At 41.4% G+C, this 21,031-nt stretch overlaps 2 protein-coding genes across 3 annotated transcripts; one reads left to right on the forward strand and one right to left on the reverse strand.

Moving 5' to 3' along the window:
• Positions 1-1,529: 1,529 nt before the first annotated feature.
• Positions 1,530-13,654, forward strand: LOC133487252 (organic cation/carnitine transporter 2-like). 2 transcript variants are annotated; one of them, XM_061793572.1, is made up of 11 exons: positions 1,531-1,886; positions 3,240-3,470; positions 4,925-5,028; positions 5,107-5,261; positions 6,029-6,200; positions 6,361-6,487; positions 8,272-8,372; positions 8,532-8,746; positions 10,284-10,466; positions 13,154-13,289; positions 13,359-13,654. In XM_061793572.1, the coding sequence occupies exons 1-11, from the start codon at positions 1,680-1,682 to the stop codon at positions 13,450-13,452; spliced, it is 1,725 nt and encodes a 574-aa protein (XP_061649556.1). In that variant the 5' UTR covers positions 1,531-1,679; the 3' UTR covers positions 13,453-13,654. The 2 variants fall into 2 exon arrangements, with proteins under 2 accessions (XP_061649559.1, XP_061649556.1); XM_061793575.1 differs by lacking the exon at positions 10,284-10,466 and having other exon boundaries at positions 1,530-1,886.
• On the reverse strand, positions 12,200-18,225 carry dnajc15 (DnaJ (Hsp40) homolog, subfamily C, member 15). Its single transcript, XM_061793580.1, has 7 exons — positions 18,077-18,225; positions 17,043-17,094; positions 16,478-16,551; positions 16,324-16,400; positions 16,186-16,256; positions 16,025-16,110; positions 12,200-13,402 (listed from the first exon to the last, which is right to left on the reverse strand). Exons 1-6 carry the CDS (start codon positions 18,167-18,169, stop codon positions 16,040-16,042), a joined length of 438 nt encoding a protein of 145 aa, XP_061649564.1. The 5' UTR covers positions 18,170-18,225; the 3' UTR covers positions 12,200-13,402; positions 16,025-16,039.
• Between the last annotated feature and the right edge of the window lie 2,806 nt (positions 18,226-21,031).

The following is a 21,031-nucleotide window of genomic DNA, read 5'->3' on the forward strand; positions in this document are numbered from 1 at the left end:
AGAGAAAATTCTCTGGTCAGCAACATTTCTTTTTTTTTTTTATCCTTCTTGTTGCTAAATATGACAAAATGTTGCTTATATTTTTGGCGTGAGCGGCTTTACAAACAGCACCCCATAATTATAAAGTGTCCTACCATTACCAAATACAGTGCCGACAGCAAACATGGTCGGTCAGCATTGTTCCTTGTGTCACGTAATATGGCTGCACGTAAGCTTTCAATCAGCTCCATGTGTCTTTGGCATTACATAAAAGCGCATAAAAGAAGTCTTACGACTCATTCGTTTACAATATGTATGTACAGACCATAGCGCAATACCACTCATAAATGTAAACCATTTTTTGATGGACACGTAGGGTTACTCTCCTACTTTATTTTCATATTGGTCATACAGGGAGAGCTAAATATTGTTTGAGGTGGTACTTGGTGTAAAAAAAAAATTTGAGAGCCAGTGATTCAGTCGCCACTCTTAAACCATTGTCTCAACGTGACCACAATGTGTATTTTTATTTTGAACACTTTTGAGTTTGTCTGTGTAAGCTCAAGATGCTAACGATAATGGTTAGCGTTTGTATGCGTGAGCTCATGAGGCTAACAGTAACTGCAAGCATGCTGCGAAGTTTGTTGATGATAACTGGACAGAACCGGACTGAAGTGGACTGAATGATGCTGGTGGATAATGTGTGACGGTATGGTTAAGATGTCAGCCAGAAGACCGAAGTCCACCGAGTAGACTAAATATCACACCAGGGGCATGTATTTATTTACTTCCTTATGTTGGGGGGCGGGGGTAATTTGGTTTAAAGCTACTGCACACACAAACTGTACAGTACCAAGTGAGTGTACTCTACCTGTGGCTAGCAGACAACTTTGACGACCAGTCTCATGACAAGAGCCGGTTGTGTGTCCCGTGTGTTTTGCCGTCACTATAGAATATTTTTAGAATTGATTATTCTATTGAATAATCAGTGTAAAAAGTATTTTTTTAGTTTGTTGCATTTTTTTCGTGATTGCTGTTAAATAACCAGTTATTGTTGATTTGGTATTGTTTAATGATGAAACAAAACTAAATAAACAGCAATGAAGCAATATCACACACGAGGGACTGATGTACTCACCAACCTTTTTGAAAGTGAGAGCTACTTCTTGGCTACTGATTCATATGAATGAATGATGGCGGCCTCTGTCCATTCCAGTGTCCTTTCTGGGGTCCCTGGCAAACAACCATGATTTTCCAAATAGATTCAACTGAACTGACTATTATTTCTTCCATAAAGTGATTTTGATTTAGTGACTGGTTTGCACTGTAAAATTTGTCCGAAAAGAGGCAAAAATGTTGAGAAAGAGATTTTGTGTGTGTGCATGCAAGCCTGAGTGTCTTTTGTGTAAGAGAGTGTAAGTGTGTATGCAAGAGAGAAGGTGTGGTGTGGTGGTGTGCGTGTGGACTCGACTTGACAGGTGTCAAGAGGAGGAGTTTTAAGTGCTGCTCAAAAGAGTCATTAAGTCCAGGATAGACCTCAGTGGCGTCTTAAGACAGACTCTCCTTACCAGGACATACTTTTCATTCTATACGATTTCAAAGTGAAGAACAAATGTTTATTTTTTTGTAAACTTCCATGTTGACGTGTAGTTTAGCACTTGTACTAGTAAATTGCGCAGTACGTATATAAGGGGTCCGCAATGCAGAACTACGAGGACTCTGTGTCCTTTCTGGGGTCCTGGGGTCCCTTCCAGAGGAGAGTGATCTTCCAGCTGTGCCTGGCCGCCATCCCCTCGGGATACAACATACTATCTAGCCTCTATCTGTTGGCCGTGCCCCCCCACACTTGCCGGATCCCCACCGGCAACCTTAGCCAGGAATGGACGGAGGCCGCCATCCCCCAACAGGTAAGAAAAGGCCAACAAACTGTGTTTTTAATCACAGAGTCTTGAATTTTTTTTCAGGTAATTGAAGGGTTAAGTTCTAAAGCCTTCTAAAGTATTCACATACACCAAAGAGTTCTTTGACTTTAAAATGTGCAGGAAGTTTTTGGAACCCAATTGTTGTTCCCTGGCAGCTCTACCCTAGCACAGTCCAAATACAATATATTTTGTAATGTTTGTAACAAAGGGCAGAAGAATACTTCCTGGTGATAGAATATGAGTGACTACCGCTGGCCTAAACTGAAGCCATGACAAAACTTGTGTTTAGGGTTGCACCACCAGAATACCCCAAAAGGTTTGGTTTTCTTTCACACGAGTCCTAAAAAAAATCTAAACTAATTCTGTGGGTGAGAAGTATACAGCATAGGCGACATAGGCCAGCGGCCTCCTCCTCGGGAAAAATATTTAAATAAAATCATAAAATAATTTGTGACGCCCACTGGCGCCCAATTTACGTTTCTGTCTGGAGAATAACAAATGAAACTATAGTAAATGTGTTTGTCACATGACGTGGTGGGGCGCATCTCAAGTCAGCGAATGAGCGATCAGGCAGAACAGGACAGGTGATTTTATTTACAATTTTTTTTCCTTAATGAAAAGAAAGGCTAAACCCTCGGAAGCAGTTCCATAAAGAAGAAAAGCGGAGGAGGCAAAGAAGTCCAAATATAAAGGTAACGTTATGTCAACATATTTTTAAAATATCATTTTGTGTAAAGAACGTTATAGCTAACTAGCTTGAAATAAAGTAAGCAATAGCTTAACACGCTGATGTCGGGTGACCAGACGTCCTCTTTTAGCCGGACATGTCGTCTTTTTTTTGACACCTAAAAATGTGTCTGGCCGAAATTTCAAACTAGTCAGGTATTCTCCAAGTACTACATTGGCTAGGGCTGGCCCTGGAAGGATAAATGGAGTCATAAATGTCATAAATAGTTGTGCAGAGAAGATCACAAAAGTTCCTTGGTGGTGTAGAAACCACTTCTAAAGAGAGAGACTGGGAACCAAACCTCCATCATCGGGTTTGTGGAACATTCAAGACTTGTACCCCGTTTTATCTGTCTGGGTCAAATGACGTGTTTGTTTACTAGTGGTGTCATCAGAGAAGCTTCGGCTTTTGCCACCACGAGAACATGGCGTCATTAGGAAATGACCTTCACGCAAGGTTCCTCCAAACGTTTGGAATTCCAGCGGTGGCAAAAAGTCCCGAAATTGTACAGTTAGCAAATTATTGATCACTGAGCTTTGTACTGGCCCCTTAGCCAGTTAGAACTGCTCTACAGATGTGGGTCGAACATTAATGTGATGTTTCCTGGTCAGCTGGTTGCCGGACAAGTGGAGCAGAGTAGCTGCAGCCGGTTTCAGCTTAGCCTCATCCAGAACCTCAGCACCTTGAACCTGAACCTTAGCACACTGGGAACCACCTGGAACCAGAGGCTGAGCCCGCTTGGATCCGGATCAGGTCCACTACTCTCCAGCCTGAAGCAGGAGGATTGTAAGGACGGTTGGACCTTCAGCACGGAACACTACCAGTCCACCGTGGTCACTGAGGTACAGTGGTACCTTGAATCGCCAGTTTAATTTGTTCCCTTACAAATCTCTTTTTTTCTTGTTTAAGAAAACTGGCACTTTTACCATGCTATTGTTTAGTGTTAGCGTCTCCTCATGCTCCTTGCAAATGTTCTCATTTTGTATGTGTGTTTGACGGCTTGTCCCAGTCAATAAACGGCTCAACAGTAGCTCTCCTTCCCCCCCCCCACACTTCACTCGAGCACCAGTGCCTTGACTTCTAAGTGTCCCAAGTTCAATTTTTTCTGTGACTGAGTTTGTAACTCAGTTTACTCATAATTCAGATTGTGAGTGTGATGTGGGATGCTGGGGATAGATTTAGGCTAGGGCTCAGACTCGCCATCTATATCTCTGTTCATTATTTGTGTTGACAGTAACAAATGACCGGAATCAGAATTGAATCGTTTCTTCTTGTACTATTACAAAAAAACAGTCCAACAAATGAAAAATTCAATTTAATAATTTGAAAATTACCTTTTGAACCGAAAAGAGATTATGCTGGGGCATTTTGACTGGTGCTTCTTCCTCCGGAAAAGTTTTTATTTTTAGTTTAAAATGGTTTACTACTTTAACCACGATCCCTCGCCCTGCCCTGGTTTGGTGCTCATCTCAGTGCCGTAAATCCTCGCTGACGGGATTGGCTGCCTCCTTCCTAGCTAGCTAGTTAGCTGGATGGCTAGCTGGCTAGCTCTCATCATCTGCTATGCTGTGTTGGATCAACTTTCTCCCATTCATTCTGCCATGGTTGCCTTCTTTCCGGCTTCGGTTGTGATGCTGCCATAAACCTCCGTGCAGCTCCTCCGGCTCGGGTAGTGGACCATCAATGGAGGGATTCGGCTATTTACATCTGTGATCCATGGTCAACTGCAAGAACAAACTACAACTGCGCAGCAAGTCAAAATGGTGTTGACCATGAACACAGACACGAAATTGTGAAATATTTCTTTTTTGAGGTAAATGCGGTGTGGCAGCAGTTTCAGCTTGTCAGAATAAAATAAGTAGTTTAATATTCTAAGATTCCTTTTGATTCGAGTAAGAAAATTCTGATTCAATCGCTTTTTCACGTTCACTTTTCAACCCAATTCAAGTCACGGTGACAACTGATTCGTGCACAGCCTGAGTTGTGGGGATCTTTGCCACCATCAAGCTGCTGTGTGACTGTGGCTCTTCATGCCCACATGCAATACCTTAATTGCTCCTTTTTTTTTTTCTTTCTTTTTTTTCCACTTCACTCGTGGCTGCGTATCTGAAGCTTGCTCATAATTCCAATTTTGGCTCACAACACAAAGCAAAACATCGACCAAGGGATCGTAATTCATCAAACTGGCAAGTTGGGGCACTCATAAGTCAAGGTGCCACTGTACTTCTGGTGGTCTTGATTCTTCTTCCTGGTGTCGCAACAGAAATGCGGTCTGATGTTCTTTTGGTCCCTCCAGTTCAATCTGGTGTGTGAGGACCAGTGGAAACCGCCTCTAAGCACGCTGGCCTACTTCCTGGGCGGACTGTGCGGGTGCTTTATCTCGGGTCAGCTCTCCGACAGGTACCTTCACTTCCTCCCCGTTCTCCACTTAACAAAAACATCCTACAACAGTCCCACTCGACTGGGTATGGCCTTCAGGTTCGGCAGGAAACCGGTTCTGCTGAGTTCCATCGCCCTGCTCAGCATTTTCAGCAGCGTCCTGGCTTTGGCACCGTCCTGGGAGCTCTTCACTGTGCTCTTCTTCATAGCCGGCCTCGGACAAATCAGCTGCTACGTTGTGGTCTTTGTTCTCGGTCTGTGTCTCCTCCTCTTTTCCAGACTTTGGAAGTTCTTGACGCAAACATGGTTCAATGCTCGAGGTTTCTCTTGATTTGACTCTCGAAGGAGTCAAAATTTGTCAAAGAGCAATAATTTAAGTGTTACCGAAACAACTGGCAATCCTACAGTACAGATCTCAGTACAGATTATTTACTTCATCACAATACTCTGACTTGCCTCAAATAGTACCCTTAGTCTTCTTAAAAAGTGCATTCTTTGGTGTATTGTTTTTCCTGGTGTACAGATACCTTCAACTTATATGTGCCAGCTCATCTCTACATCAATTTGCGCTCCCAGATGTTATACCAGTTTAAGTTCATCTGAATCTTTTAGTAGACTCCTGTAGACTTCCACTAAGACTTATTTTATTGTCTTTGCATTCATTTATAAATGAATTTTGCGCTCCAGAAATGACTGCCAATGTTTGACCTTTTTGCCAAAACACTTATAACAGTGTCATTGGAATATTGTTTTAATGTATTGGTATGGTTTTGAGCTGAAATATCATACACATGCCAATTGTTCACACTGCACAATATAAATTAGAGTGAACACATAACAGTTGCATGCAGCACCCCAGTACTACATACATACATACATACAGTACAGTACTACATACTCTTTCCTCAGACAGTGCCGATAAACTTAACCTTCTGTGGCCTTTTTGATAAAAAGGAGACAGCATTTAATTAGAAAGGGATTCAACATTAAGCTGAGGAGTGATCTGCTTTTTCTTCTTTAGGCTCAGAGATTCTGACGGGTCCAACCAGAGTATTGTTCTCCAATCTGTGTTTGCCCTTCGCTTATGTGTTTGGCATGCTGCTGTTGCCCGGTACTGCCTACCTGGTCCGGAACTGGCGCCCCTTGGCACTGATCCTGGCACTCCCTGGTCTGGCCTGTGTGCCGCTCTGGTGGTGAGCTGATCTTGTTAGAACTTCTGGAAGTTCTCCAGCATCCAATCCAGAGACCGTTTATGTTCTTAATGTACCGCCTACATCATGCTCCTCTGACCCTTCTGGATCTCGGTTCACAGTCAAGATCGCGTAGTGTACTATCCTCTGTGTTCTGTTGTAGGCTCCTTCCAGAATCTCCTCGCTGGTTGGTATCTCATGGACGTCTGAGGCAAGCCGAAGTTTTGCTAAGCTCTGCTGCTCTGGAGAACTGTGTGGGAGCTCCGGAAGTCATCTTCAAAACCAACAAGGTGAACAGTAGAGGTGGGAAAGATAAACCGCTGCAACAGGATATCTGTTCGTAAAGGCGCGAGATATGACTATTGATAGCAGACTCCTTAATCGCTACATAATCCGCCAGGAATCCTTTGATGCATCAATTGTAGAGTTGTAGACCGGCTATCTCGAGGCTAGGAATTGGTTGCCTGAGTTTTTACAATTTTCATCTCTTGAAACGAGCAATTTTCTCATGCTGTGATCCATATGTAACCTTAAGCTTACAACCAAAAACAGCAGTGTTGGGCAGTAGCGAGATTACCACTTAAATAAAATTTCTCCGTAGCCTCAATATTTTAACATCAAATAGCTTTTCAGTAGTTAAGCTACTTTCATGGCCACAGCGATAGCAAAGTAGCATTTCACAGACGCGAACATTTCCCCTGGCAGTTGTAAATATTAAATGCAACGTCATGTTAGATACCTTTTCTCAAGCCTGCCCTCAACACTGGGGCTGGGGAAATGTGCGCAGCGGAATGTAAACATGCAAACAATGGCAGAGGTGTGTACATCTCTGCAATTCCCATGGGCTATATACAGTGGGTACGGAAAGTTTTCAGACATCCTTAAATTTTTCACTCTTTGTTATATTGCAGCCATTTGTTAAAATTATTTAAGTTCATTTTTTCCCTCATTAATGTACACACAGCACCTCATATTGACAGAAAAAAAACGGAATTGTCGAAATTTTTGAAGATTTATTAAAAAAGAAAAACTGAAATATCACACAGCCATAACTATTCAGACACTTTTCTGTGACACTCATATATTTAACTCGGGCGCTGTCCATTTATTCTGATCATCCTTAAGATGGTCCTCACAGTCCACTTATAGGTTCCATTGTGTGACAGTAACCCCCCCCCCCCCCCCCCAAAAAAAAAACCTCCTGTCAACATTTAAAACGTCCATTAAAAGGACACACAGCCAGATATATCCCGAAGCTAACACAACAATCGCCATTTGAGCTAAGCTAGTCATCACAACTTAAAAGTTCAAAAACTCAGTCTGCACTCAGCAAGCAGTGATAAAAACAAAACAGACAAACAAACAAAAAAACAGCAAGCAGTGCGTATATGCAGTGGCAGTCCTAGCTTGAATGACACCCTGTGTGCGAGACCACTTTGGCTCTTAAATATTCGTTTCTTTTCTACAAAAATAAATGTTTGTGGTCTATTTAAATAATTAATTTGGTATTTGAAAATGTAGATAATTGTTTTTATTTTTTTTACAGTACCATAAAGCAACAATCTTCAGGGATAGGTGGTCTTTTACATGTTTGAAAATAGGGTTACACAGAATAGAAATTCTTTTAGTAGTAAGAATGCCATTTTATAGAATTTGGTCATGTCAATTCAAGGTTCTTTATGATTAACGTCTGCAATCAACAAATGTTAAATATTGCATTGTTTCCGCACTGTATCGAATCATATCACTCCCATACTGAACTGTATCGTATCGAACCATTTCGCCCTTAAAGATATTATTTTTTATTTTTCAAATCGAAACCCGTGCATCTAGATCTGTATCGACTCGCCCTTTTGCCAGAGATTCCCAACCCTAGTGAGCAGACAACAACCTTGTTTTGATGTGATCACTCAGGTCCTCAATTGTCTCCTCACTAGGGTTTTGACTTGGGCTTTGACTCAGGTATTCACTAGACTCTTCACTGAGGTTCTCAATTAGGTCTTCTTTGGGGTCTTCATTTGGGTCTTCACTCAGGTCCTGAATGTAGTCTTCTCTGGGGTTTTTCTCCTGGCAGGTCGGGAATCAGTCACTCAACCAGTCGGAATCATTGAATTTTGTGGACCTGGTGCAGACGAGGAATGTTCGTCACATGTCGCTGATCCTGTGGATCATCTGGTGGGCTTTTATCCTTCACCTTTACCTGGTCGTCATGGCATCCGGCATTAAAACTGAGATAATTTACTGTTTTGGTGTCCGTATTCAGCGTTAGATTCAAAGATGTTGTCAAGTTCCAACTTGTCCCTGAGCTTGTTGTTATTGTTGCATTTTGTTCAGGTTCTCGCTGAACCTCAGCTCCTTTGGCGTGTCGTTCAACATGTCGTCTCTGCCTGGAAACCCCTTTGTGAACTACTTCCTAGTGTTGGCCATTGAGGTTCCTGCTTACACTGCTGGCTGGCTGGCAACTCGTCGTCTTCCTCGTCGTCTATCTTTTATCGCCTTCTCAGTGCTCGGGGCGCTAGCGCTGCTCCTGGTCCAGATCACTTTGCAGGGTGAAGTCAAACACACTCTACACCAGTCATGGAACATGTATTTGGTATCTAGGCTTCAGTGGGGACTTAGCAAACTTAATACACCTTAATATCACCACCATCATGTCACAGTTATACAAACCATCAATACTATATCAAGAAGCAATGTAACGGCATGAAATTCTCCTACGTAGACAGTGGGTATGGAAAGTTTTCAGACACCCCTAAAATGTTCACTCTTTGTTATATTGCAGCCATTTGTTAAAATCATATAAGTTCATTTTTCCTCATTAATGTACACACAGCACCCCATCTTGACAGAAAACAAATGTAATTGTTGAAATTTTTGCTGATTTATTAAAAAAGAAAAACTGAAATATCACACAGCCGTAAGTATTCAGACCCTTTGCTGTGACACTCATACATTGAACTCGGGTGCTGTCCATTTCTTCTGATCCTCCTTGAGATGGTTCTACACCTTCATTGGAGTCCAGCTGTGTTTGATTATACTGATTGGACTTGATTAGGAAAGCCACACCCCTGTCTATATAAGACCTTACAGTTCACAGTGCAAGTCAGAGCAAAGGAGAATCATGAGGTCAAAGGAACTGCCTGAAGAGCTCAGAGAGAATTGTGGCAAGGCACAGATCTGGCCAAGGTTACAAAAATAATTCTGCTGCACTTAAGGTTCCGAAGAGCACAGTGGCCTCCATAATCCTGAAATGGAAGACGTTTGGGACAATCAGAACCATTCGGGGGAGAAGAGCCTTGGTGAGCAAGGTCAAGAAGAACCCAAAGATCACTGTGGCTGAACTCCAGAGATGCAGTCGGGAGATTGGAGAAAGTTCTAGAAAGTCAACCATCACTGCAGCCCTCCACCAGTCGGGGCTTAATGGCAGAGTGGCCCGACGGAAGCCTCTCCTCAGTGCAAGACACATGAACGCCCGCATGGAGTTTGCTAAAAAACACCTGAAGGTCTCCAAGATGGTGAGAAATAAGATTATCTGGTCTGATGAGACCAAGATAGAAATTGTTGGCTTAATTCTAAGTGGCATGTGTGGAGAAAAAAAGATTCCCAAAAAGATTTATGGCTGTATTAGCTCAAAAGTGTGCTTCTACTAAATACTGAGCAAAGGGTCTATAGCTGCGTGATAGCCATAGCCAGTTTTTCTTGTTAATAAATCTGCAAAAATTTGAACCAGTCTGTTTTTTTTCTGCCAATATGGGGTGCTGTGTGTACATTAATGAGGGGGAAAAATGAACTTAAATGATTTTAGCAAATGGCTGCAATATAACAAAGAGTGAAAAATTTAAGGGGATCTGAATACTTTCCGTACCCACTGTATCATCTGGGCCAGTTCACAATCGATATTAAGCTAATAATGTCAAATATTTAAAAAACTCCATCATTCTCACTCCGGTTCTTGAATGGTCAGTTGGTCAGTTGATCAGTTCCTGGTCCAGATCCCAGTGCACGGTGAAGTCCAGCAGACTCCACTCTGAACAATGCTGGTCTATACTGAATGCAGGATCTTTGTGGTTTCTGCTCCCCCTGCAGCTCATCCAGACCTGACCCTGTCCCTGGTCCTGCTGGGGAGGTTTGGGATTCAGGCCGGTCTGAGCATTTTATACACGTACAGTGGAGAACTGTACCCCACCGTGATCCGGAACACAGCCCTGTCATCTTGTGCCACGTTCTCACGACTCGGATCTGCAGTGTCGCCCTACATCCTAGAAATGGGTCAGTCCGAGTTCTAAGAGGACATGTTCACTGGTCTTCATTGCGGTCTACACTGGGGTCTTTACTCAGGTCTTCAGTACTGTCTTTCCACTAGTCTTCACTCAAAGTCTTCATTTAGTTCTTTACTAGGGTCTTCATTCTGGTCTTCACTCACTGGGGTCTTCATTTCTTCTTTACTGGGGTATTAACTAGGAATCTTTACTGGGCTCTTCCTTCACGTCTTCACTAAGGTCTTGCCTGGCGTCTTTACTGGAGTCTTCACTCAGTGTCTTCACCAAGGTCCTTTCTGGGGTTTTCACTCGAATCTTCACTGGGGTCTTCACCGGAGTTTTCACTGTTGTCTTCACTGGGGTCGTAGTCTTTAATAAGGTCTTTCCCGTAACTTTAGTTAGAATACGCGGTACAGAAAAACTATAAATACATATACATTTCGTTATTGCATAAAATGAATCAATCATCAGTTGCACACGCAAACTCACCGTGTTCAAATAAAAAAATAAAATAATGTGAATGTCATGCAAAACAGCATGTCAATGAATAATTACTGCGGATCAATGCACTTTAGCTGTTGCCTGACAGAGACAAGTTCACCTCCGCAAGTGCCACACTCATATTCTTTTCACAACAAAGTCTGTTCATTTTCTTTGTTATTATGGCTATCATTCCTTGAAAAGAATGTCTTGCAAAGATACTTCGTAACTGCACCAGTGTCTTCACTAAAGTCTTAACCAAGGTATTCACTGGGATGTTCCCTCTGGTATTCACTTAGCATTTCACTGGGGTATTCACAAGATTGGTGAGTGTCAAAGTGTGGTACTAGTACCACTTGTGGTACACAGGATCCTTCTTGTGGTACCACTTGTGGTACACAGGATCCTTCTTGTGGTACCACTATGTGAAAGAATCACTGCCTAAGTACAGTTCAATTGTATTTAAAGTATCATTAAACTTACCAACAAAATGTCTTGTAAATTTGACACACCAAAGAGAAAAGTATTGTTAGCAAGCCGGACAAATTTGAAGGAATACAAAATTTGCAGAGTATGTAAAATCAGGCTTCAAAATGGTCAAGAATTAAGACGTTCTTTCAGCTTCCAGAAACCCCGCCCCTTAATATTTTCAGCTGTCAATCAAATTACATGCCTTCTTTTACAGGCAATGCACATTACACACGCTCTCACGGGCCGCACAGAGGCCCTCCGTGGTGGCCAAGAAGCTTCTGAGCCGTGACGTGCTGACCGGCAGCCGTGCTGGGACAATTTTCCTTCTTTTGACTCTGTTGAAGTTCGGCGAGCTGTTAATCGTGCTGCCGCGGAAGAGTGCACCGTAGGCGGCCACAGCAGTGCAGTGGGCCATGGTCCCCCTGGATGATTTTTTTTTTTTTTCTCTTCCTCTCCCTGCGACATTGTGGTCGGCAACTGTGAGGCTGACGGCCCTAACACTGTTGCGTTGGCGCTGGGTTGCCAGGGCGGCCGAGTCGTCTGCTTCGCTACACTTTGCATGTGGGGGTTACTCTACGGCAGGGAAACTTAGCCCGAATAACACGTAACACTTCAAGGAAAGTGTAGTTTTTTCAAGTTGTAGGCATAATTTGATCGCTAACTGGAAGCGGCAATTCCGATGATTGCCCACTGCATGGAATGAGGATGCTTGGTAATTATATAATGGGGGAGGGGCAGCTCATACTGTCAGCGCACCCCTGTTTTAGCCCCGCCCAAAAAAATCCAGACAACTGAAATGGTGAAAAAGTTTAATTCAACAATTCAGTATTAAATTGTTCTGTCTTTGCATGTTTTCCGCACTTCAAACACATTTGTTGTATTTAAAAAAAAATAAAAAAAAAATTACTTTATTGGGTCTTTAACTTTTAAATTCAATGCATTTGGATTGAATCTTTAAGAACTGTTTTTAAACTTTTATGTGCAGTTTTTAACTTTTATGCAGCACGATGGATGAATGGTTAGCACACCTGCCTCACAGATCCGAGGACCTGGGTTCAAATCCGGCCTCCACTGTGTGGAGTTTGCATGTTCTCCCCGTGCCTGCGTGGGTTTTCTCCGGGCACTCGGGTTTCCTCCCACATCCCAAAAACACGCGTGGTAGGTTCATTGACGACTCTAAATTGCCCGTAGGTGTGAATGTGAGTGTGAATGGTTGTTTGTTTATATGTGCCCTGTGATTGGTCTGGTGAACAGATCAGGGTGTACCCCGCCTCTCGCTCAAAGATAGCTGGGATGGGCTCCAGCAGGCCCGCGACCCTGGTGAGGATAAGCAGTACGGAAAATGGATGGGTGGATTTTTAACTTTTATGTGAAGTGCATTGTAATTGAATTAACTAGTTTTTTTACCCCTGTATTTAATCAGTGTTAATGTTCAAACTGCATAATGTTACACTGGCTTATAATAATATGAAATAGGCTGACCAGCACCAAAGGTTTTGAAACACTGTTTCGTGTTATTAAATGGAGAAGTGTGTCGAAACTTTTGACTGATAGTGTACATATTGGGAATAAAACTTCTGCCTTGTTTTTGATGAACACTTGGGCCTACTGCGCCGTTGATGATTTTAATGCTGGTCATGATGGTGGTACTTGGAGTGAAAAGTTTGAGAACACTGGAACAAGTTCTATTATAAGAATGTTTGTGCACATGTCTGAGTATGTCATGTGATATGTTGCATGTGTCAGGCGTGTGGTACGAGTTGCTGCCGTGGATCCTGGTGGGTTCCTTGTCTGTGTTTGGAGTTGTGCTCAGCATCTTCCTGCCTGAGACCTTCACACACCCGCTCCCCGACACCATCCAGCAGATGGCCACCATGCGCAAGTAAAGAATGATCTATCAATCAATCAATCAATCAATCAATCATTTATACTGCATCTCTCCTGCCCTCAGGTGGCCATGCTCGTCTTCTACTGCAGACCGTGATAGGAAACCCCCTGAAGACCAAACAACAGGACCACAGGTCATCTGGACAGCTCACTTTTAGTGTTAAAAGCAGAAGTGGGTAGAGTAGCCAAATATTGTACTCAAGTAAGAGTACTGTTACTTTAGAATAATATGACTCAATTAAAAGTAAATAGTCCTCCAAATAATTAATTAGTAAGAGTAAGAAAGTACTGAGTAACTTCAGATTTTTTATTTTTAAATTAGAGCATGGAGGTAAAATAAAATATGAATGTGCAAATTCAGATATTGCTGAATAATCACTTAATCTAAAACATTCGTCCATTTTCTGTACTACTTTTCCTCACTATGGTTGCGGGCATGCTAGCGCCTATCCCAGCTGACTCTGGGCGAGAGACGGGGTACACCCTGAACTGGTCGCCAACCATTCACACCTACAGGCAATTTTAGAGTCTTCAATTAACCTACCATGCATGTTTTTGGGAGGTGGGTGGAAACCGGAGTGCCCGGAGAAACGGTGAGAACATGCAAACGCCACACAAGTGAGGCCGGGATTTGAATCCCGGTCCTCAGAACTGTGAGGGAGATGTGGCACATAAAAGAACTTTGACCAAGACATATCATTTTTAAACTTTCCACCATTAATGTGACTCAACTGATTGACTTGGACTTGACGTTTAACTTGCTGCCTTCTTGGCCAGGTCGCCATTGCAAAAGAGATGTTCCGTTTTAACTGGTCTTTTACCTTATGTAAAGTTTAAATAAAATAAATCTGGTTGCACAAGGATGCGCTCTCTCTTATTACTTGTTCAGAACAGATCACATTCAAACTGATGTTCAATGCGAGTCCACACACACCTGCCACTATTTCAATTTTGAAGTAGGAAAAAAAATAAATAAATGCATAGGGTCGTACTTTATCAACTAAAATGACTTAAGAAAAATAAAAGCTGTTTGCTGACCAGACTTATTGACAAGGTGCGTGTGTGTGAGAATGTACCCCAGAATATGCATGGTTACTTGTGACCATTAAATAGTGCAGTGCAACAGCAAAAAACAAATGCAACTTACCGCAAGGTGTTTTTTTTCCAAGTTACAAGTGGGCTGAAATACCCAAGTTTAGGCAATGGCAACACTACTGTTTTTCGTAGTTTGTAAGTCATTTCTATTGGCCCGTGACACCCCAATAGAAGACTTTGTGTGCGGTCATGTGACTTTGTCGTTTGCTTGGTGAACTTGAGTCAAACATCGCTGTGGTAATCACGGGGTACTGGAGCAACTGCGACTGAAGTCGAAAAATAGATCGCGCACGCACTTATTGATCAATGCAACTAACGGCATGGCGATTGTAACGGAGTAAAAGTACAGTTTCTTCTTAACATAAAAGTCAAACGTATGCTTAATTAAAGCCACTCTGACAAGTACAATTTACCCAAAATGTGACTTGAGTAAATGTAACAAGATTCCTCCCCACATCTGGATACGAGTGAGTTGTACAGCACACGCACGCTCCAAGAACTTTACGTCTTGGTTCTGTTGGCTGTATGTCCACCGGATGGCGACAAAACACCACACAGCATGAAGCATTCAAGGAAACAAAACAGACTTCAGGTTTTTCTTGGGAGAAACGAACAAAAATACCCGATACAAAATGAAGATTTTTTTTACAATTTTCTGTGAGACTTGAATGCATTTTTTTTTTTAATAAAAAAATGTCAAAGCACACAGTGGTCATGAATGTTTGCATGAATAACTTGGGACCAGACTTCAAGAATGTGTCATGTACAGTAGTAGGAATACTTTTGTTACCATCTCTTTTTTTCCCTGTCAAATATATGGTTAAAGTATCGACCAAAAAAAAAAAAAAAAAAAAAAGATGAACTCATAAACGTCCAAGTTTTGTTGTTTCTATGCTGTTAAATGTACACGAAGGACGACGGCTGCTGATGCACTTCAGCCGCTTTATTCCCACGAACGGTAACAGAACGCACAGGAGCTGCTATCGGCTATAACTCACGCACAGACTGACCGACTTCAACAACCACGTTCAAGCCTTGCTTGTTCATATTTGGTTAGGTCAGGATGGCCAATTACCAACCCCCGCCCCTAACGGCCCGCTTGTGGGTTACTGGGCCAATTATTTCAATGTATCGGGTACTTGTGAAGCCTGCAGATACTGACACTGACAGTCTCAGCTGACAGAACGTTTTTTGTGTGAATTGCATCTTTCGCCATCCTCTCATATGCCCATTAAGACGCAGCGTCTGCAAATATTTATGATGATATGATTTGTGTTTACAGTTTAGCGAAAACCATGGTTTCAAGAAATGTCTTAGCAAATGAGAAAAAACTACTCCAGTTTCCTACCATATTCCAAAAATATGCATGGGAGGTAAATTGAAGACACTAAATTGCCTGTATGTGCGAATTTGAGTGCGTACGGCTGTTTTGTCTATGTGTGCCCTGCGACTGGCTTATCTCACGACCCTAGTGAGATAAGCGGTTCAGAAAAATGGATGGATGGGTCAATTTGACTTGCAAAATAACAGGAGGGTTATTAAATATTTGTACATGTAAATAATTAAAGCGTGGTATGGAGGAAGTCTGGATTGCCCCGTCAGTCAGGACTGTGCAAGACGTGATGGGAAACACACCCTCATCAGCGGTGGTCACCGCTGCATGTCCTTGTCCAGAAGGTCTTTGGCCTCGTTGATTTTGGCAGCGAGATATGGTGAACCACCTGCTCAAAAACGGCCAATTAGGCTGTGCCATGCTTTTTCTTGTTTTGTTTTTTTTAAGATGAAGCGAGGCTCACCTTTATCGGGATGGTTAAGGACCATGATCCTTCGGTGTGCCTCGCGTACTTTGGCCTTTGTACTCACCGGACTGAAATCACACAGACCACAATAATGAAACAGGAGTTAAGCAGCGTTAAAATCCACTTGTTGTTCACCTTATGCCGAGGACGAGGCTAGCCTCCCGTTTGGACATCTTCTGTTCGAAGCCTCCTTTGTAGTACGACGAGAACGCCTGAGGACGACGGAGGCACATAAGCCGAGCCGAGCGGGCCGTTTGTGTCAGATTTAATGAGCAGCGCGCGAACTCACCGGTGTGGGCATCTTCTGGACTGTTTCCGACAACATCTGCCCTAGAGGCTTCCACAGCTGGAAGGCGTAGCGACCTGCCACATCGAAACATTGAATTTCTAGTAATTAGGAAGTCGGGAGTGTTTGCGAACGCAATCACTGCGTTCGCAATCATTCACTCATTCCCTACTCCAGAATCACTACAAAGGGATTTTTACTGGACATTTTTAGGTACTACCTAGGTCCACTATATAAAAAATGCTAACGAGTGATTGGGGAATGATGAATGATTATTCAGTCATTCCTTACACTCAAATCACTACGAAGGGATTTTTTAGTGGACATTTTAAGGATCTAGGTCCACAACTTGAAGTGGCCAATCAACCAGACTCAGTATTTTGACAAGCTGTCATTTGGAGGAAATCCTGGCACATTGCTCATAAAAGCAGTAAGTGGATTTGTTGTTTTATTGAGCGTGTTGAGTCATAAGAGTACAGTCCTACTTCTTTCCGGCAAAAAATGTCATTTTAGAGGGACATTCTTTTTAAAAATCATTACTAACAGATTCAAGTATTGAAGTTCTTACCAGCAAAACCTGCAGCAGCCACACCAAGACCGACTGCAATCAGCGCGCCCCCCTGTGGACAAAACACGTATTATTTTTACTTTTAAATTTAACGTTCAACAAACATATTAGTTCACAGCCGGGCCACATTCACCCCAATATGATCTCAACTGAGCCAGACCAGTGTATTCTTAGCCTAATAAGCTATAAATAATGACAATTAAAAAATGTATCTTGTTGAAAAACATATGAGCAACCTCAACATTTCTTAACAATAACGATTGCAATTATGAATCAGTACTATGAATCAGTTATTTCATTTGCATGTGCAACTTATACATCAAAGTGGCTCTATATACTAACTATGTATTGTTTATAAAACAACTTAAGATCTAGAAATCATTTTAAATTTACATAAATCTCCACAACCTCAAAAGGCTCAGACCATAAAAAACAGAGTGCAAAGATTTTCTGGCGATCAGTTACAATTCATATTGATGATGTAATGTTTTGTCAACATTCGCGTCCTGCACTTACTCTGAATGAGGAGCTACGTTTTGGAATATGGACAGGATGAGGATTTATCTACGTACAAGTCCCATTCACCTCCATTATAATATTGGTTATTGTTTGAGTTTGGGCCAGCAAATGCCAAGCAAAGCTTCCGTACAACAGCGGCACCCAGGATTTACCTTAAATACGAAATTACGGGCAAATGTGTCCCAAATCCGTCCACTGGCCTGACCAGAGGGGATGTTTATGATTAACAACTTTTAGTCTACCAGTCTCTTGACGCATTTAAGTAAGTGTTCATCAATTCAATTGTTGATTGGAAAATGTTCAGACACGTATTTGCATATTATAAGACTATTATAAGACTCATATCCATTTGTAATTTGTAAATGTACATGATGACGTCACTTATTTAGCATTAGCAAACAGCTAATGCGAGAACATGCAAGTAGCGGTCAGCGAGGTTGACACGCGTCTTTTTCCACCCAGCATAAAACAGCCCCAAAAAAAAATGTTGCCAAACGGGTCGAACGGACGCTCACCACCCGCTTGTCGATCTCCGCCTCGCTGCCGGAGCTCACTTTCGGCCTGTACTCCGCGTAGCGCATCATTTCTCCGTCGCAGGAGGTCGCCATGTTTGATGACAAGCCTGAATAAAGTGACGTAGCTTCCGCTTTGTGCCCTTCAACGTAAGAGAAAAATACGCCCTTCAAAGCAAGAGTGCTGCTAGGAAGTAAGGCTTCCTAAGGGCAGCCATTTTTTTTAAGGCGGAAATAAACATATGCCTTACCTGTTGCGCTCTAAAATATAAAATTAACGTGATGCTGCAGAAATAAACATGTTGAATCTATTAAATGGATCTCTCTGCCTCTCTCTCTCTCTCTGCAGACTTCGAGTCTTCAGCGGACGTCGCGTTTCCATAGTGATGGATGCTGCCACTCTGCCACTTGAACGGCGGGCGGCCATTGTGTGGCGTGCGTTCAAGGGGTCAGGGGGGTCAGGGCGACGGTGGCTGTGGCTGTGGAGCCGAGGGGGGCAGGGGGCCGGGGGGTCATAGCCCGTGGCAGATGAAAGCGTCTTCAGTGCCATCATCATTTAGTCATCAGCCCAACAAATGAGGATGGATGATTACGAAGAGAACCACATTCAGTAGGTCCAAATGACAAGAAGTTGAAAAGCACTTGGAGCCTCAAAAGCTTCGCGAAAAAAGAAAAGAAAAAAATCAATAGGTTTCTTCGATTTGTACTGTGAGGAAAGGATAAAAGGAGGGAAAGTCGAATATGAAATACACATGCCTGTTTTTTGTTTTTTTTTAAAGAAATATATATTTTGGAGAGAAAAAGTTCCAAGTTTGTGAAAAATTCTAATTTTAGGAGGAAGAAAAGTCACTTTTCAGAAAATTTTCTTTTGGGGTTTATTCAACAATTTTTTTCTCAAAAGACATCAGAGACAAAAAGTCAAAACAGATTTCAAGAAAAAAAAAGTGGTTTGAAAATATGTATGTATAAAAGGGTCCACATTTGGTCTGAAATTTGAGGAGAATTATTTTTTGTTGTTGTATTTTTTATAATAATTTTACTTAGAAAAAAAAGGTCAAATTTAATTTAAAGACTTTTTGGGTTACTACACCCTCTAAATCCCAATTTGTTTATTTTTCATTGACAGCAACAAATGACTTCCCAATCAAAATCAAATTGTTACTCTTCCAAAATAAAGATGTCATTGTGCAACAAAAGAAAAATCCAAAGTGATTATTTGAAAACTGTCTATTAAACTGGAAAGAGAGTATGCTGCCGTGTTTTGGGTCTAAAATGGCTTATTTGAACCAGGATCCCTCACCGTACCTTGGCCAGAAGTTGAACCCGGGTTGATTTTGCGCCTGTCTGGGTGCCACAAAATGCATAAATCCACGCTGGTTGGGAACATCTGCCTCCTCTCATCAATTGTTTGTCACGTTGTGCTGAATGAATCTTGCACAACTTTCTCCCCTTCATTCTTCCGTGGTCATCGTCTGCCATTAAAATTCAAGGGCTATAACGAGGAATAAAGTCATATATTAAAGGCTTTTTTTTTTTTTAAATGCTTTTTTTTTAAATAGAAAGTTGTAGCATGAAGTTATGAGTAAAAACATTTCTCTGTGATAAGAAGTTGCGATATGATGAAAAAAAAGGACAAATGTTTTTTAGATAAAAGATTCCATCCTCAGAGAAAGATAAAAAGTATACTATTGCAAGAAAGAGTGGTAAAGTATTTTCCAAAATAAATTGGTTTAATGACTTGCAGTTTTTCAAAGAATATTACAAGAGTGTCGTCATACATTTTCAAGAAAAAAAGTCTTCTTTTCTGAGGCAAAATGTTATAATACTGTATCATGAGATGAAAAGTATTTTGAAGAAAATAACTAAAGTATGACAAAAACATCACATCTTCCTGAGATAAAGAGTGTCAATCTTTTCAAGACACACGTTGTAATCTCATGATGAAAAGTCATACTTTTCTGAGATACAAAATCACAATAATATGAGAAACTAAAAGTCATTCAGTACTTACATGGGTAAAATGTTTTTTTTTTTTTTTTTTTATTAAAAAGTCAGAATCTTACAGGAATAAATTCACATTTGTCCAAGAAAAGGTCATTTTAAAAAAAAAGTGCTACTCGTATGAGGGGAATTCGATGGGTGCATGGCTGGCCTTAGCCAATTAGGCCCAAGGCGAGATTTTGACATCTTGCCAAAGTTCTCTGGGGTCACATCAATAAATTTGCCCGCAGCAGAGGAGGGAGTATTTGCTATTATCATTTGTAATAATATTAATTGGGCATTTCTTTAAATTTGAATCTACATATGTTTTCCATGTTAAAAGTTAGTTGTCAAGTTATTTCAAATCAAAGCAGCTTCCCAACTTGAAAGAAATGGATTCAGCGATGGGAGGATTTCATCTGGATTTTACTCAGTGACCAAGAAACATTTTCCTTTTTTCTCCTTTTATTTTAGCATCCAGTAGTTTCACAGTTTCATTTCTTACATTTGTCTCCAGCAATCAGGTGCTTTAAGAGCACTGGCATCTGCATTTTAATTATATTTAGGATTTTGAGAAATATCTACAAAAACAATAAAAGAGAAAATATGTTATTGTGAATAAGTGTAAGTAGTAAAAGAGAAATATAATGCACGAATTTGTAATTTCAAGCTCCAGCCTTACATTTATTAATTTTTTCAATTTTCTCCACATCAAATGAGGGTGTCACTGTTGTTTTAACTTTTTAGTTTAACATTAAATAATGTATGTATCTATATGTTCTTATTTCCCTTTAATACTGTAACAAAGAGTTGAGTATGTGTGTGTGTGTGTGAGAGAGAGAGAGAGAGAGCAAGAAGTGTTCTGTTGTACCGAGCACTTTTAATTCCGAGGGGCTATGAATGCATCGCACCTTGCTCCTCTTCTTTTGTTTGATTGCTTATATAAATTGCATTCTCATTTCGTGTGAGTATAATTAT

This window comes from Phyllopteryx taeniolatus, chromosome 12 (assembly GCF_024500385.1).
Source record: "Phyllopteryx taeniolatus isolate TA_2022b chromosome 12, UOR_Ptae_1.2, whole genome shotgun sequence".
NCBI classification, from domain to species: Eukaryota; Metazoa; Chordata; class Actinopteri; order Syngnathiformes; family Syngnathidae; genus Phyllopteryx; species Phyllopteryx taeniolatus.